Raw genomic sequence first — 16,413 nt, forward strand, 5'->3', positions numbered from 1 at the left:
ACGTCACATAGGGGGTGTGGCCTATGGTAATTAGGCCACAACCCCATTTTGGATGTGAGGGCGCACTTTGTACTGCTGGCACAGGGTGCTCCTAACCCTGGAGCCGGCCGTGTGACTGACGCATACACACTGACTGACAGATACTATCTGAGGCATACACACTCACTGACAGCAGCACACTACTAATCTGTTTCTGCTCTCTGTCTAACTGCCGCCTCTGCTAAACTAGCGCGTTGCGCGAGTCGAGGCGAGCTCCGCCGCCTGCGCCTCAGATGAATATATATACGCCGAAGTGGCCACGCCCACGGTGACGCCCTTTGGCGCGTGCGGCGTGTGCTGACCATTGACTGTTGAGCGCGAGCCGGCGTCTGGCTTCGACAAAATGGCGGCTAATGTGAGGACAGAAGATTTACAAATGATAAGGTTCTAGCAGTCGCCTATCTCGGTGCGACCTCACATTCCTGCGCCCGTCCTGCTCTCTCTCCACATTGATTCACTTCCAGAGGTGCCGGCTCCTGAATCTTTTTCAGCTCCGGGATTATGGCGATGCTGGCGGAACGTGAGTGTGTGACGTGCACCCCTCCCCTGTACTCTCACACCTCTTGTCATGTCACATGCTTATCACATGGAGGCACACCATATCTCATGTCACATGCTTATCACATGGAGGCACCCCACATCTCATGTCACATGCTTATCACATGGAGGCACACCATATCTCATGAAACATGCTTATCACATGGAGGCACACCAGATCTCATGTCACATGCTTATCACATGGAGGCACCCCACATCTCATGTCACATGCTTATCACATGGAGGCACACCAGATCTCATGTCACATGCTTATCACATGGAGGCACAGGAGGCACACCAGATATCATGTAACATGCTTATCACTTGTATGCACAGGAGGCACACCAGATATCATGTAACATGCTTATCACTTGTATAAACCGGAAGTTACCAAATATTGAACATACTTATTACATGTATGTATGGGAGGTGCACTCCAGATATCATGTAACAGACTTATGACATGTATGCACAGAAGACATACACGAGATATTATGTAGTATGCATATCACATGGAGACACACTAGATATCGCATAACATGCATATGATGTATGCACCTGAAACGGAAACCAGATATCCTGTAACATGTTTATGACATGTTTGCACAGGAGGCACACCAGATATCTAGCATGCTTATCATATGTATGCACAAGATACACACCAGATATCATGCTTATCACATATATGCACAGGAGCTATGCCAGATATCATGTAACATGCTTATGACATGTATGTACCTGAGGTGAACACTAGATTCCTGCAACATGTTTATAACATGCATGTACTTAAAGCACACCCCAGATAACATGCTAATGACATGTTTTAACAGGAGGCACAGAAGATATCATGTTAGTGTGCTTATCACTTATATGCAAAGGAGGCACACTAGATATCATGTAACATGGTTATCGCATGTATGCATAAGAGGCAAACCAGATATCATGTAACATGCTTATGATGTATGCACCCAAGGAATACACACCAGATATCATGTAATTTGTTTGACTTGTATGCACCTGAGGTACACGCCTGATATCACGTAGGGTGCTTTTGATGTTTATGCATAGTAGGCACACCAGATATCATGTAACATGCTTATCACATGTATGCACCTGAGGCAAACCAAATATTTAACATGCTTATTACATGTATGTAGAGGAGGTACACTCCACATAACATGGTTATCACATATTCACGCACATTCACCAGCTATCATTTAACATACTTATCACATGGATACACACCAGATATTATGTTACATGCTCATCCACATGTACACATACCTGACCCACAAGAAGCACAGTCAGTAACACAAAACATAGACATAGCATGTTCTGACAGGAGTCATGTTGGATATTATGTGTATGCCCTTCATATGTACAGACAGTGACCACAACACACCTATCTATTCTGTATTTTGTAGTGTTTTATTTCTTGATTTAGGAAGTTATATTATAGCTACATAGTGTACCTTCATCACATGTACAGGTGTAGAAGCGCTGCCTGCACCCCATGTCATCATACATGACGTATTGGTCCAGTTGTGGATGTGCTCTGGTGCTGACATTTGCTCTCAGTGTAGCTGCTGATCACATGCTCTGTGGGGACAGCTGTCTCTATTCCATATAATAAAGATACAGGTTTATCCTGTGCTCCCAGGATGTGCGGAGCCTGGAACACAATGGTTACTACTAGCTCTGTGTTTGGTGTCAGTAACCAGAGTCATTGTGCTTAGTATGTCAGGATCGCGCCTGTTACTCTTTTACTTAACATTAGGGCAAAATCCGGTTCTCTGTACCTGAAATTGTGTCAGTCTCAAGATCAATATTTTGGGGGGATTTTACTAAAACCCTCATTTATAGGGTGTATATATAGTCACCCTAGTTAGTCTTCATTCTAGCACCCTGCACCTGTCACAGCCCGTGCAGTTCCTCTATCCTGCCTGGGGTGTCGCTCTCTGCTCTGGTGCTTCTAGCACACACTGGTCTGTATATCAGAAGTTTTGTTCTGTCAGCTGAGTGTACTGCACGGGTTGTGACAGGTGCAGGCTGCTAGAATGAACACTACCTATACAAATTTACCGATTGGGCACTCTGTGTGTTCGGGGTTTCCAGTTTGCCTGCCCAGTTGAGCTGTCAGTCACAGGCGCCCGTAGGAATGGGATTGAAATGCCGGTGTCGCAACTGTTCAAATCCCGTGCTCCCGTGATTTTGATGCTCAACAGGATCAAAATCCCGACTGGCAGGTAAGTACCCTAATCTCCCCTAACCCTCCCTTAGTGGTGCCTAACCCTAACCTCCCCCCTTAGTGCAATATAGTAACCTACCCCCGGGGGTGCCTAACCCCCCATCACCTCTTTCTAAACCTAACCCTCTCGGGGAGGGGGTGCCTCCCCCCCTTGGCTAACGCTAAAGGCGCCCCGGATTTACCTTTGTTCGGGATAGCGACCTTGGCATTCCAACGTCAGGATTATGATAGGCGTCGGTATTTCAACAACTATCATAAATCCCTAGCCGGCATTCCGCTGTCGGGATTGTGACTACATCCTGCGCCCGTACACACAGCCAGATGTGGCGATATATCTACATATATATCGCCCATCTGCTGTGCTGTAGAGCAGATGCAATATGTCTGTGAACAACGTCGTTCACAGACTTATTGGGACTACACACCCGCCGATATGCTCGCGATATATCGGCCAGTGTGTGTACCCAGCTTAAGGTGCCTCAAGGGCAATCAACATACAGGTTTTCATGGGTATACAATGAACAAGATAAAATAAGCGAGAAAGTCTGTCTGTCCGTCATTTTGTCCTTTATGCATGGCCAGAGTTTGGACCTAGCTAAATCGAATTTGGCATGGTGGTGTAGTTTGACCAGGATTAGGTTTTTGCCTAGGTTTCAACTTAGTCAGGGCCACACACAGTCACACAATCCCCAAAATTGGGAACACTCTTAAATTACACAGGTTCCAGGGCTGGCTCCAGTGGAAAATGGCAGTCTGCCAAAAACCTGTGAAGTATCACAAAAGTATAATTTTCACCTCAGCCTGAGCAAACATGATGTCTCATACAAGTTCATATTAAATCCAGAGCCTCTGTGTTTACATGTAACTAGAACTTTGTGGGCCACATGGCAAGATCTTAAAAGGCCCTCCCAGAGGTAACCCACCCCTCCACATACATTTGCCCCCACACAGAGCCTATTCATGTTATGCCACACAAACCCCTTTCAGGATATGCCTCAAAGTAGTAACCCTTATACACATTATACCATGCAGTAGTAGTGCCCCTTTCACATTATCCCACACAGTAATGCCCCTTTCACATTATCCCACACTGTAATGCCCCTTTCACATTATACCACACTGTAATGCCCCTTTCACATTATACCACACTGTAATGCCCCTTTCACATTATACCACACAGTAATGCCCTTTACAGATTATACCACATAGTAGTTGTGCTCCATATACCACATTATTCCACACAATAGTAATGCCCTTTACACTTTATACCTGCCCCAGCAGCCTCTCGTCTCCCCCTGTGTGCCATCAGCAGCCAGCAGGTGACTTTGTGGCCATGCTGCAAGCTAATTACAGCTGGCCCACCGGCAGCCAGAGGCAGACATGAACAGACTGTGCCTGCGCAATTTGAATCTGGCGCCAATCGGAGCTCGCGGATTGGCAACCAGTCAGGACCCAGTCCGCGAGTTCTGATTTGCTTCGCGACCGGCACCAAATCAACATTGCTGACACCCTCGACGGCCCTGACTGGACCTGCCCACTTTGGTCTGCGTGACTGGGTGCAGAGGGAGCGGCGGGCCGCAGAGACAGCTCGGGCACCATAGCAGCCGCACCCCTTGCACCCACGGTAGTTACGTCATTGTTTGTATAGAGAAAATAGCCAACGGCGCTGATGGAGTAAAATACAATAATAAAATAAAATAAAAATGACCCTTACGCAACTGTCAAAATCAGGTGGCAAACCAATGAGGAACTAATATAAAGAAAACCTAGACAGCGCTGAAAAAAGGGAACATATAACGTAAATGAGAATAGATGAGCCCATGTATAATAAAGTGCAGTAGCATGTAATATATAATAAATTGCTAATCTAACAATTAAATTCCTAAAACATGTCAAATACACTGTACATAAATAAAGGGGAAACACAACCTTGTATATGTTATGGCATATATTCAATAATGCATCCACACGATTTTTTGTAATGAGATAACCACTCTCCCCCCTGGCCGGTATCTGGGCCTGATTCAGACCCGCTCGCGAGCGCTGAGGGCTCGCAAGCGGGTTGATGGTGACCTAGTGCGCATGCGCACGACGGAGGCTGCTCCGTCGTGCGCATGCGCGAGACCCGGCTAGCGACGGGGAAGCCGTCGCTCCGTGTCTCGCACCAAAGGGGGCATGCTGTCGATGTTGATTGACAGCACGCTCCCTTTGGTGGGCGTGCTGGGGGCGTGGCTGCCAGACGGAGGCGTTCCCATGGGAACGCCTATTGTCTGGGTCCGGCCCCACTGACATCACTAGTGATGTCAGTGGGAGTGATTTTGGCTCTGATAGAGCCAAAATCACTCCAGGGCTTGCGGTCACCGAGATCCTACCGCAGGGTCTCGTCGCAAGCCCGATGGTCTTGACCATCGCGACCATCTTTTTGGCCGCTCGCATATGCTGTGGGTGGTCACCCACAGCTATGCGAGCGGCCAGCAGGCCGCTCCAAGTTTAGGTAGGAGGGCCCTGACTCAGAGCGAGCGCTCTGGTCAGAGCGTCCGGCTCTGAATCAGGGCCTCTGTGTTCTGTGTGTCCATCTCACAGCAGGACGGAAACAGAGGTCAGAAGTCCTATCAGTTATACCGGACTTCCCCGACCAGTACAGATATATACTCCCCGGAAAAAAGAACACAGAGACCGAGAATCCTGCGGGCTATACTGGGTCTCCCAAACCGGGGCCGCACACCAGGCACCCTCCGATCACACAGATACGGAGACTAGAAGGCGCACAGAGCACTTTACCCAGACTGGTTCCTTCGTACGAAAACGGAGGTAAAATTTGAAATAACTAATATTTTTTTTCTATGAGCTGATACAGATCTGTTTGCTCAGTATTTTCACATCTATACCCAGCTTGGTAATATGTATCATTAAGTGGAACACTAAACAGCTTGCTCCACTCTCAAAAAAGCTGAAACATTGTTACACTTTTAGCAATAATCTTTTGCTCTTCTGGCGAAATAACCTAAATCATAAGGAACATTTGATCGCTTCTTACATACTGTGGGACTGATTATTTTAATGATCACTGGCGCTGGCAAGGAGCTTAATGCACAAAATATTATGCTGAGGGATTTCCCCTGATGTGATCTTATTTCTAATATACTATTGTGGTTATCTCATTACAAAAAATCGTGTGGATGCATCATTGAATATATGCCATAACATATACAAGGTTGTGTTTCCCCTTTATTTATGTACAGTGTATTTGACATGTTTTAGGAATGTAATTGTTAGATTAGCAATTTATTATATATTAAATGCTATTGCACTTTATTATACATGGGCTCATCTATTCTCATTTAAGTTATATGTTCCCTTTTTTCAGCGCTGTCTATGTTTTCTTTATATTAGTCACTGTTTGCAGGCATGTTAACAGGCAGTGGGGTCCTTTTCAGAATCAATGGAATGGGGTTATAGGCGAGGACAAAGTAAATAAAGGCTGCAGGTGTACTTCAGGGCCCAGTCTTCAACCTGGGCAACGCCGGGTGTACCAGCTAGTACACAATAAAACGGATTGGCATAGATACTTTATTACAACCCGCGAAATAATTTAACAAAACATAAGTTGGCCCCTGCTCTCCGGAGCTTACAATGTAAGGGACAATTGGGGGAGAGGGGGCACAGAGAGCTTTGGGTGCAAAATATGGATAGTGAAGTTGAGGTGTGCTCGGCTTTAGTGAAAAGGTGGGATATTGGGGCACCTGTAAAGGCTGGGAGGCTAGGCAAGGTGTGATTGATCTGGGGAGGCATTCCAAATGCTAGGTGCAGCACAAGAGAAGGCGGAGTGAGAGGAAGTAATCGGTAAGGAGGAGTTGAAGCTGTCGTTAGCCGAGTAGAGCAGACGACAGGGAGTTGAAGTCCTTGTGCTCCAAGGGAGCAGTATATAGTGCATCCGGAAAGTATTCACAACGCTTCACTTTCTACTTCAGGGTTCATAGGGGGTCCACAGGGTTGACCTTGGGGTATAGCTGGATCTGGATCCATGGGCACCACGCAGTTAAAGCTTTAGCTGCTCCCAGGATGCACTTGGGTCCGTCCTCCTCTATACCCCGCCCCCGGCCACAGCACCTCAGTTTGAGTTGGTGCCCGGCCGGAGTCGGGTCACCTGCACAGGCAGCTTTCTATTTTTATTTAAAAAAAAAAAAAGAAAAAAGAGCCTGTTAGATTTTTATTTTAAAACAGAGGCTCTAGTGTGGCAGCGACGGGCTGTCTATGCAGACGCCCACGCTGCCGCTCTCCTTCCCCGCTGGCGCCGCGACGCCAGTACTGCACTGGGGATCGCGGCGGGAGGCCAGAGTCCGTACTAGCCGGACTCTGGGTCCCTCCCTGGACTGCTGCCGGAGTCACCGGGGACAAGGTAAGCCGCGAGTCGCCGATTAGCGGCGGCTCGCGGGTTTTGCCTGCAGATGCAGTCCTTTGCCCCCGGTCCTAGGGGACAGACCGGGGGCCGCTAGCGGTGGCGGCGGGCTCCCCCTCTGAGGAGGAATAACCCGTGGGACCACTAGACCACCAGGGATATATGGCAAGCGGGATGCCGGCAAGCCCTGGGGTTAATATGCTAGCCAGGGGAGGAAGCCTTCCCTGTTCAGCGGCTCCTCCCCTCAGCTCAGCGCGCCTTTCAGCACGGAGTCTGGCGTCGCTGAGCTGCAGCTACTCGGCCACTCCTCCTCTGAGGTCTCCAGCGGCCATTTTCTCACAGTGGCAGCGCAGATCTTCAGGGAGCACGCGGATTGGTCCCCCTGTGTACCTCTCCCCTGATTAAGGACAGCGTACACAGCACTATAGCCCTCCCAGACACTGAATCTGGGCAGGTTGATTGTAGTGGAAAGGTGCAGTGAGTATATCTTCCTGCATGGTATGTGACTTTTGCTAGTGCTGCCTGTCTGTGCTTATTTTCCGCTTACTGTCAGCTTATACCTATCCCTTTACTTCTCCTACAAGCCCTACAGGTGTGTGGGGGAGGGGCGTTTCTACTGACCTCACTTGTATAGATCACGTATTTGTGAGGTCCGTCACATACAGTTGTGTGCTACACAGTGCCGTATTGTGGGCTGTTGTTTAGCACACCGGTGAGTGCGTTTTCTTCTGCCCTGTTGCCAGATATATTTTTTGACTATATAATATATTCTGTCATGTCAGACGAGGAGGTTGAGCGCTCAGTGGCTCCGGTGTTGGCCTCCTGCGGACGCTGTTCTGCAGGAGTAGATAGGGAGGATTTGTCACAGGATGGTCTGTGTAGTCGATGCCAGGTGGCTCCTGGCCCATCCAGACCTTCTCTGGTGCAGGAACCACCGTGGGCGATGTTTTCTCAAGTGCTGGTGTCTATTGCGGACCGTCTGTCGGTCCCGACTGCTCTCCCTACTAGGTCGTTGCCCCAGCCGACCATCCCCCATTCCCCGGGTGTCCCGCAGTTATTGCGGAGTCCTCCTTGGTCTCAGTCGGTGGGTCCCTATGCGGGGTTGCCTATGTATATACAGGCTTCCCCTGTGCCGCAGCAGCCTGTGGTACCTTTTCAGGCCCCTATGGTGACTCCTCCACCCTGGGTGGATGTGCTCTCCAACTCCGTGCAAAATTTGGCGGCCGCTTCCTCGGCTTTTCAGTCAATGTTGCAGACTGACATGCCTTCTAGGATTTCAAAACGCCCACTCATGACACGGGCTGCTCAGGTATCGGACTCAGAGGGTTCCTCAGATGATGGGGAGGTCCCTGATGACACTGACTTGGACGCCTCGGTCCAGGAAATGGATACCAAGTCGTCCATTAATGTGCGAGCACTAGTTAGGGCGGTGCGAGCTATTCTTCTTATAGAGGATGAGGCACCGGTTCCTAAGTCGAAGTTTCCTAGTTTCAAAAAAACTAAGGTGGCTTCTGCGGTGTTTCCCCTGTCGGATCAGTTGACGGATCCCACGGACAGGAAAGTTGAGACTTGCTTAAAGTCTATTTACTCCCTCTCCGGGGCGGTGGCCCGACCGTCCATGGCCATCTCCTGGGTGGCCAAGGCCATTGAGGGGTGGGCCAATGCATTGGAAGATACCTTCCCGGACGACGCTCCGGATGTCCAGCGGGCGTTGTTGGGACAAATGAGGGACGCTGCTTCTTACATTGGAGAAGCTTCTTTAGATGCTAGTCTGCTGACCTCGCGGGTATCTGCTGCAGCGGTGTCTGCCCGCCGATCCTTATGGTTGCGGTCCTGGAGAGCGGACTCTGATTCAAAGAAAGGTCTGGAGGCCTTACCTTTCAATGGGGAATTACTATTTGGTCCGGACTTGGACAAAATAGTGGACACCCTGGCTAAATCCAAGTCGGCCTTCCTCCCTTCGGCGGCACTGCCTGCTAAGGTTCGGAGTTCGGCTTTTCGTTCCTTTCGGGTTCAGGGTAAGGCGAAAGGTCAGTCCTTCCCGAGACAGTCTGCGAGTAAGACTGCCTCTAAACCCAAGAAGCAAGCCTGGAGTGCTCGGCGCCCTTCTTCCAAGCAGGAAGATAAACCTGCGGCCTGATGGGACGGGCCTTCCTCTGGGGGACCTCAGAGTGGGAGGCCGACTTCTTCTATTTGCCCAGTGCTGGCACAATACCACCACGGATGCCTGGGTTCGAGAAGTGGTCTCCCAGGGGTACGCCCTGTCTTTTCGGCACAGACCACCCCACCAGTTTTTCTGCACAAGTCCTTCTCAGGACAAGACCAAGGCGTTACAGGTTCAGGAGGCTATAGAGTCCTTGCTGAAAGCAGGGGTCATTGTTCCCGTTCCTCTATCACAACGAGGGACGGGGTATTATTCGTCTCTGTTTCTGGTGCAGAAACCCAATGGTTCTCATCGCCCTATCCTCAACTTGAAGTCTCTGAACAAATTCCTCAGAGTTCCCAAGTTCAGGATGGAAACGTTACGTTCCATCATTCTGGCGATGGACCGGGGGATTACATTGTGTCCCTGGACATCCAGGACGCCTACCTCCATGTTCCGATAGCATCTTCACACCAGCGGTATCTGAGGTTCGCTATCCTTCAACACCACTATCAGTTCCGGGCGCTACCCTTTGGTCTCTCCACGGCACCGAGGGTGTTCACGAAGATTATGGCGGTCATGGCCGCACATCTTCGGAACCAGAATGTACGGCTGCTGCCGTACCTGGACGACCTCCTGTTGCTGGCGAGCTCCCCGGAGGTACTGCTTCAACATCTCCACCTGACGATCGCTTGCCTGCAAGCACACGGGTGGTTGATAAATTGGAAAAAGTCCTCCCTGATTCCATCACAGCGGATGGTTCATTTGGGAGCCCTGCTGGATTCGCGTCAGCAAAGGATCTTCCTGACTCCGGAGAAGGTCGCCTCCCTACAGCTGCGGATTCGCAGTTGCCTGAGCCGTTGCCGCCTGTCGGTCCATTCGGCTATGAGAGTTCTGGGGTCCATGGTGTCGACATTCGACATGGTGGAATTTGCCCAGTTCCATTCCCGGCCCCTGCAGGGGCTGATTCTATCAGAATGGAACGGGTTACCTCACCGGATCCGCTCTCAGGTGCTGGTGTTGTCTCCGGACGTTCGGCTATCTTTGGCTTGGTGGCTTCAGACAGCTCATCTGGTCGAGGGGCGCCCATTTTGGATCCCGGACTGGGTCCTGCTCACGACGGATGCCAGTCTCCGGGGTTGGGGGGCATGGACCGGCTCTTTGTCGCTTCAGGGTCGTTGGTCAGCGGAAGAAGCACTTCTCCCCATCAGCATCCTGGAACTGCGGGCAGTATACAGGGCCCTGCAGTCGTCCGGCCCCGCTCTTCACGGAAGGGCGGTACAGGTGCAGTCCGACAACGCCACCACGGTGGCGTATATCAATCACCAAGGCGGAACTCGCAGTCAGGCAGCGATGTCGGAGGTGTCTCGTATCCTGACTTGGGCGGAGGGTCACATTCCAGCGATCTTGGCGGTCTTCATCCCCGGAGTCCTCAATTGGGAGGCGGACTTCCTCAGCCGTCACGACGTGCATCCCGGGGAATGGTCGCTTCACCCAGAGGTGTTTCAGCTACTCGTGGACAGGTGGGGACTGCCGGAGCTGGACTTGATGGCCTCCCGTCACAATCACAAGTTGCCCGTTTACGGGTCAAGGACAAGAGACGCAGGTGCAAGTCTGGTGGACGCGCTGTCGGTGAAATGGACGTTTCACCTGGCGTATCTGTTTCCTCCGATATCCCTGCTTCCTCGGGTTCTGCGGAAATTCAAGCAGGACGGCGGCATGCCCGTGCTGGTAGCTCCGGCGTGGCCCAGACGTCCTTGGTACTCCGATCTCAGGAGCCTCTCCATCGATGCTCCGTACCTTCTTCCTTAGCGTCGGGACCTGTTGTCTCAGGGGCCCTGCCTTTACCCGGATCTGGGTCGGCTGTCTTTGACGGCGTGGCTCTTGAGACAGCCGTCTTGAGGTCTCGGGGCTTCTCCAGTTCGGTTATTGGTACCATGCTCAGGGCACGCAAGCCTGCTTCAGCACGGATTTATCACAGAGTGTGGCACACTTACTTTCAGTGGTGTGAGTCCAGACATTATGATCCTCAGGTGTTCCGAGTTTCTAGGATCTTGGAATTTCTTCAGTCAGGATTGGATCTCGGCTTACGTGTGGTTTCAACGGCGGATTGCAATACTACCAGACGTTCACACCTTTTTCCAAGGTGTTCTCAGGATCCAGCCTCCCTTTGTGCCTCCTGTGGCTCCTTGGGACTTGGCGGTGGTGCTACGGGTCCTGCAGGGTCCTCCGTTTGAGCCTCTTGAGGCGGTGGAGCTCAAGTGGCTGACATTTAAGACGGTTTTTCTCCTGGCAATTGCTTCGGCCAGGAGGGTGTCTGAATTGGGGGCGCTTTCCTGTCGCCCTCCTTTCCTGATTTTTCACCAGGACAGAGCGGTGCTCCGCACTCGTCCTGAGTTTTTGCCCAAAGTGATCTCGAAGTTCCATATTAATCAGGAACTTGTTGTGCCAGCTTTTCAGTCCCCTGATCTTTCAGCTGGTGAGACTTCCTTAGATGTGGTCCGGGCGCTTAGAATTTATGTAGACCGGACGGCTTCGGTTAGGAAGTCTGATTCCTTGTTTATCCTCTTTGGTTTTCACAAGAGGGGTTGGCCTGCCAACAAACAAACGTTAGCCCGTTGGCTTCGTTCCGTTATTTGTGAGGCTTATGCACAGGAGGACTTACCTGTGCCAGCCTCTGTTAAGGCTCATTCCACTCGTTCTGTGGGTCCCTCTTGGGCTGCTAGACGTGGCGCTTCTGCTGTTCAGCTGTGTAAGGCGGCCACTTGGTCTTCAATTCAAACGTTTTTGAGGTTCTATGCGTTTGACACCTTTGCCTCTCAGGATGCATCCTTTGGGCGCCGGGTACTCCTTTCAGCACAGGAGCGTCCCCGCCCTTAGTTGTACTGCTTTGGGACATCCCCAAGGTCAACCCTGTGGACCCCCTATGGACCCTGAAGTAGAAAACAAGAGATATGGTAAGAACTTACCTTTGTTATCTCTGTTTCTACGAAGTCCATAGGGTCCACAGGGCGCCCGCCCTGACGCACCTGGCTTCAAATGGGCTGTGTGGCTGGTCACCAGTTTTCCGTCTCCCATTTCTGTGAGTATGGTTTCTTGTGTGTTCCAGTCTTCCTTCTCTCAGTTTAGTCTCCTCCTCCGGCCTTGGCTGCTTACCAACTGAGGTGCTGTGGCCGGGGGCGGGGTATAGAGGAGGACGGACCCAAGTGCATCCTGGGAGCAGCTAAAGCTTTAACTGCGTGGTGCCCATGGATCCAGATCCAGCTATACCCCAAGGTCAACCCTGTGGACCCTATGGACTTCGTAGAAACAGAGATAACAAAGGTAAGTTCTTACCATATCTTATTTTTTCCACATTTTGTTATGTTACAGCCTTATTCCAAAATGGAATAAATTAATTTTTGGCTTCCAAAATTCTACACACAATACCCCATAATGACAACGTGTAAAAAGTTTTATTTGAAAATGTAATAAAAAAACTTAAAAGAAATCACATGTACATAAGTATTCACAGCCTTTGCTCAATACTTTGTTGATGCACCTTTGGCAATAATAACAGCCTCAAGTCTTTTTGAATATGATGCCACAAGCTTGGCACACCTATCTTTGGGCAGTTTTGCCCATTCCTCTTTGCAGCACCTCTCAAGCTCCATCATGTTGGATGGGAAGCGTCGGTGCTCAGCCATTTTCAGATCTCTCCAGAGATGTTCAAGTCTGGGCTCTGGCTGGGCCACTCAAGGACATTCATAGAGTTGTCCTGAAGCCGCTCCTTTGAGATCTTGGCTGTGTGCTTAGGGTCGTTGTCGTGCTGAAAGATGAACCGTCACCCCAATTTGAGGTCAAGAGCGCTCTGGAGCAGGTTTTCATCCAGGATGTTTCTGTACATTGCTGCATTCATCTTTCCCTCTATCCTGACTAGTCTCAGAGTTCCTGCCACTGAAAAACATCCCCACAGCATGATGCTGCCACCACCATGCTTCACTGGTGGTATTGGCCTGGTGATGAGCAGTGCCTGGTTTCCTCCAAACATAATGCCTGTCATTCACGCCAAAGAGTTCAATCCTTGTCTCATCATGGTCTGAGAGTCCTTCAAGTGCATTTTGGCAAACTCCATGCGGGCTGCCATGTGCTTTTTACTAAGCAGTGGCTTCCGTCTGGCCACTCTACCAAACAGGCCTGATTGGTGGATTGCTGCAGAGATGGTTGTCCTTCTGGAAGGTTCTCCTCTCTCCACAGAGGAATGCTGTAGCTCTGACAGAGTGACCATCGGGTTCTCGGTCACCTCCCTGACTAGGGCCCTTCTCCCACGATCGCTCAGTTTAGACGCCTGGCAAACTCTAGGAAGAGTCCTGGTGGTTCCGAACTTCTTCCATTTACCGATGATGGAGGCCACTGTGCTCATTGGGACCTTCAAAGCAGCAGATATTTTTCTGTACCCTTCCCCAAATTTGTGCCTCGAGACAATCTTGTCTCGGAGGTCTACAGACAATTCCTTTGACTTCATGCTTGGTTTGTGCTCTGACATGCACTGTCAAGTGTGAGACCTTATATAGACAGGTGTATGCCTTTCAAAATCATGTCCAAACAACTGAATTTACCACAGGTGGACTCCAATTAAGCTGTAGGAACATCTCAAGGATGATCAGTGGAAACAGGATGCACCTGAGCTCAATTTTGAGCTTCATGGCAAAGGCTGTGAATACATATGTACATGTGGTTTCTAAAGCTGCATACACACACAACGATTTCCTAAATGAACGATTTTAGTAAACTATTTTCGTTTATTTTTTCAAGGGAAAAATGAACAAAAATAGTTTACTAAAATCGTTCATTTACTAAATGTAATGAATGATTTTTTTGAACTACAATCTATTTTTGCATATTCCCTTAATGAAAATCGTTGAGTTGGTCAGTTTGACTGAACTACAAACGTGAACGCGCATGAACGATAATCGTTCATCGTTTTAACTTCGAAAGTGAACGATTTTTTGAACGATAAACGATATCGTTAACGATAATCGTTCAAAAAAATCATGTGTGTGTGTATGCACCTTTTTAGTGTTTTTTTTTTTTTTTTATTAAATTAGCGAAATTCTCAAAAAATCTTTTTACAGGTTGTCATTATGGCTTATTGTGTGTAGAATTTTGAGGACAAAAATTTATTTATTCCATTTTGGAATAAGGCTGTAACATAACAAAATGTGGAAAAAGTGAAGCGTTGTGAATACTTGCACTGTAGGGTGTTATGGAGGCTTAGCTGGAGATCCGTTGTTCTCCTGCGTGCCCCCACCTTACGTGCTGCTTACTGGTCAAGAGAACTGAGGACCTGGCTCGGAGATGGACGCTAATGTCGCAGCAGCTTTGCATTTGTACGCTGCGGCTGTGCGAAAATGACGCAACCGTCGGGATTTGTATTGAGACGCCCACCGGCAGCTTCGTAGATCCAATCGACTGCGTACACAGGCGCAGCTGGGTTACAGGTCAGTTGATCATCGGATTTCTGAGTAATCTTATGGTCGCGCAAATTGCCATTTTTTGACTGCGCATGGGATCGCAATTGCAAGGGACGCACCTCAAACGGTCGCGACACTCTTGCGTTTCAGTCGGCAACCACAAATTGTCCCTGACCTCGCTGGGCACGCGGAAGTATGGGACTGATTGTATGGCCTGACAGATGAGTCTACTGGTCACATCCTGCCGCACATGCGCTCTGCCTGTGACTTGTAGTTCCACAGCTGGAGGCCACCGATTGCCTAACCATTTAAAGTATGTGACTGTAGCATTATTTATTAAGATTTAATATTTCTGGTCTCTTAGTGGTCACATGCTGAGGGGCGAGGAGCCCTGCAGGTCATTGGCGAGTTTTGGAGACGCATTGATCATTGATATCGGCTTTTCCACTTCCTGCTGCTCACAAGTGGTCCGCGGCTCTGTAGTGTCCGAGCGCTCTGTTTCAGGGTCGTTCTACCCTGAACGCTGGGTGAGAAGGATCTGCTAAAGTGGTCATCTTGAGTCCTCATTTCTTTTAATGCTTTAGTTGGGACAACGTTACTGTTGTCTCTTACATAGTACAGACCACTATTATCACGAGTGTGCGGCAGAAACCGCTACATGAGGTTGTATGTGTTTAGCAAAACCGGGAGAAGGGTCTCCAGAGTCTCAGGCTCATGATGACCGATTTTTTTTTTTTTTTTGCGTTTAAGTTCAAAACGATAGATTTGCCTCCATGGTGGCATCTATAAGATAGAGTTGTGAACGGTATCGCCATCTAACTCTTGTGGTGTTGCAATTTCCGCAGCTCGTAGGAAGCAGAAGTGGTCGGTGGATCCTCGAAACAGCACCTGGAGTAAAGACGAATCCAAGGTCGGACAGAAGATGCTGGAGAAGATGGGGTGGTCCAAAGGGAAGGTGAGGGCCATCTCGGTCTCAGAGCCTGTAATCTGTTATGATGGTCGGAGACCCCAACACAAAGATAAACCTAGCGGGAAATTTAAATGTGAAATGATCCCGTCTAACATTGACCTCTGGGAGGCGACATAACTCCTATTGCCTGCCTACCACCTACCTCTTATCCCGCTCACCTGCTAAGTCACCATAACTGTGCAGATGAAGAAGGTAGCCCCGATTTGCCTATTTAAGGTGGTCTGGCCGTGCCTTCTGCAAGTTTGATAATATTCCAGATGTCCCTCTTCTCCGACAAGCAGTCGCCCTCAACCTGACAGGACGTGTTAATGATGGGGATTTAAATATCCTATGCAAATGTTTTCTTAATTTTAAATACACATTTTTGTAGGGTCTTGGGGCTCAGGAACAAGGGTCCACAGAACACATCAAGGTTCAAGTCAAGAACAACACTATGGGCCTTGGCGCATCCAAAAACAATGAGGTAATGCGAGTCAGTGATCTTTTATTGAGACAACTCTATCAGGAGCTGAATGTATGGGCTTATGTATTAAAGAACATAGGGCTTATGTATTAAAGAACATAGGGCCTGATTAATTACGGATTGCAATAGCGAATACGTACGCACTTTCACTGCGACCTGTA

At 49.3% G+C, this 16,413-nt stretch overlaps 1 protein-coding gene across 1 annotated transcript in view; it reads left to right on the forward strand.

Moving 5' to 3' along the window:
- Window positions 1–389: 389 nt before the first annotated feature.
- Window positions 390–16,413, forward strand: part of PINX1 (PIN2 (TERF1) interacting telomerase inhibitor 1) — a 150,182-nt gene continuing 134,158 nt past the window's right edge. The window contains exons 1-3 of the mRNA XM_088447526.1: window positions 390–559; window positions 15,665–15,774; window positions 16,160–16,252. Of these exons, the coding sequence (XP_088303652.1) occupies window positions 541–559; window positions 15,665–15,774; window positions 16,160–16,252 (222 nt within the window). The 5' untranslated portion in view covers window positions 390–540. The remainder of the gene's footprint in view (window positions 560–15,664; window positions 15,775–16,159; window positions 16,253–16,413) is intronic.

The sequence above is a fragment of the Taudactylus pleione genome, unplaced genomic scaffold (genome assembly GCF_031769625.1).
Source record: "Taudactylus pleione unplaced genomic scaffold, aTauple2 ptg000434l, whole genome shotgun sequence".
In the NCBI taxonomy this organism is placed as follows: Eukaryota; Metazoa; Chordata; class Amphibia; order Anura; family Myobatrachidae; genus Taudactylus; species Taudactylus pleione.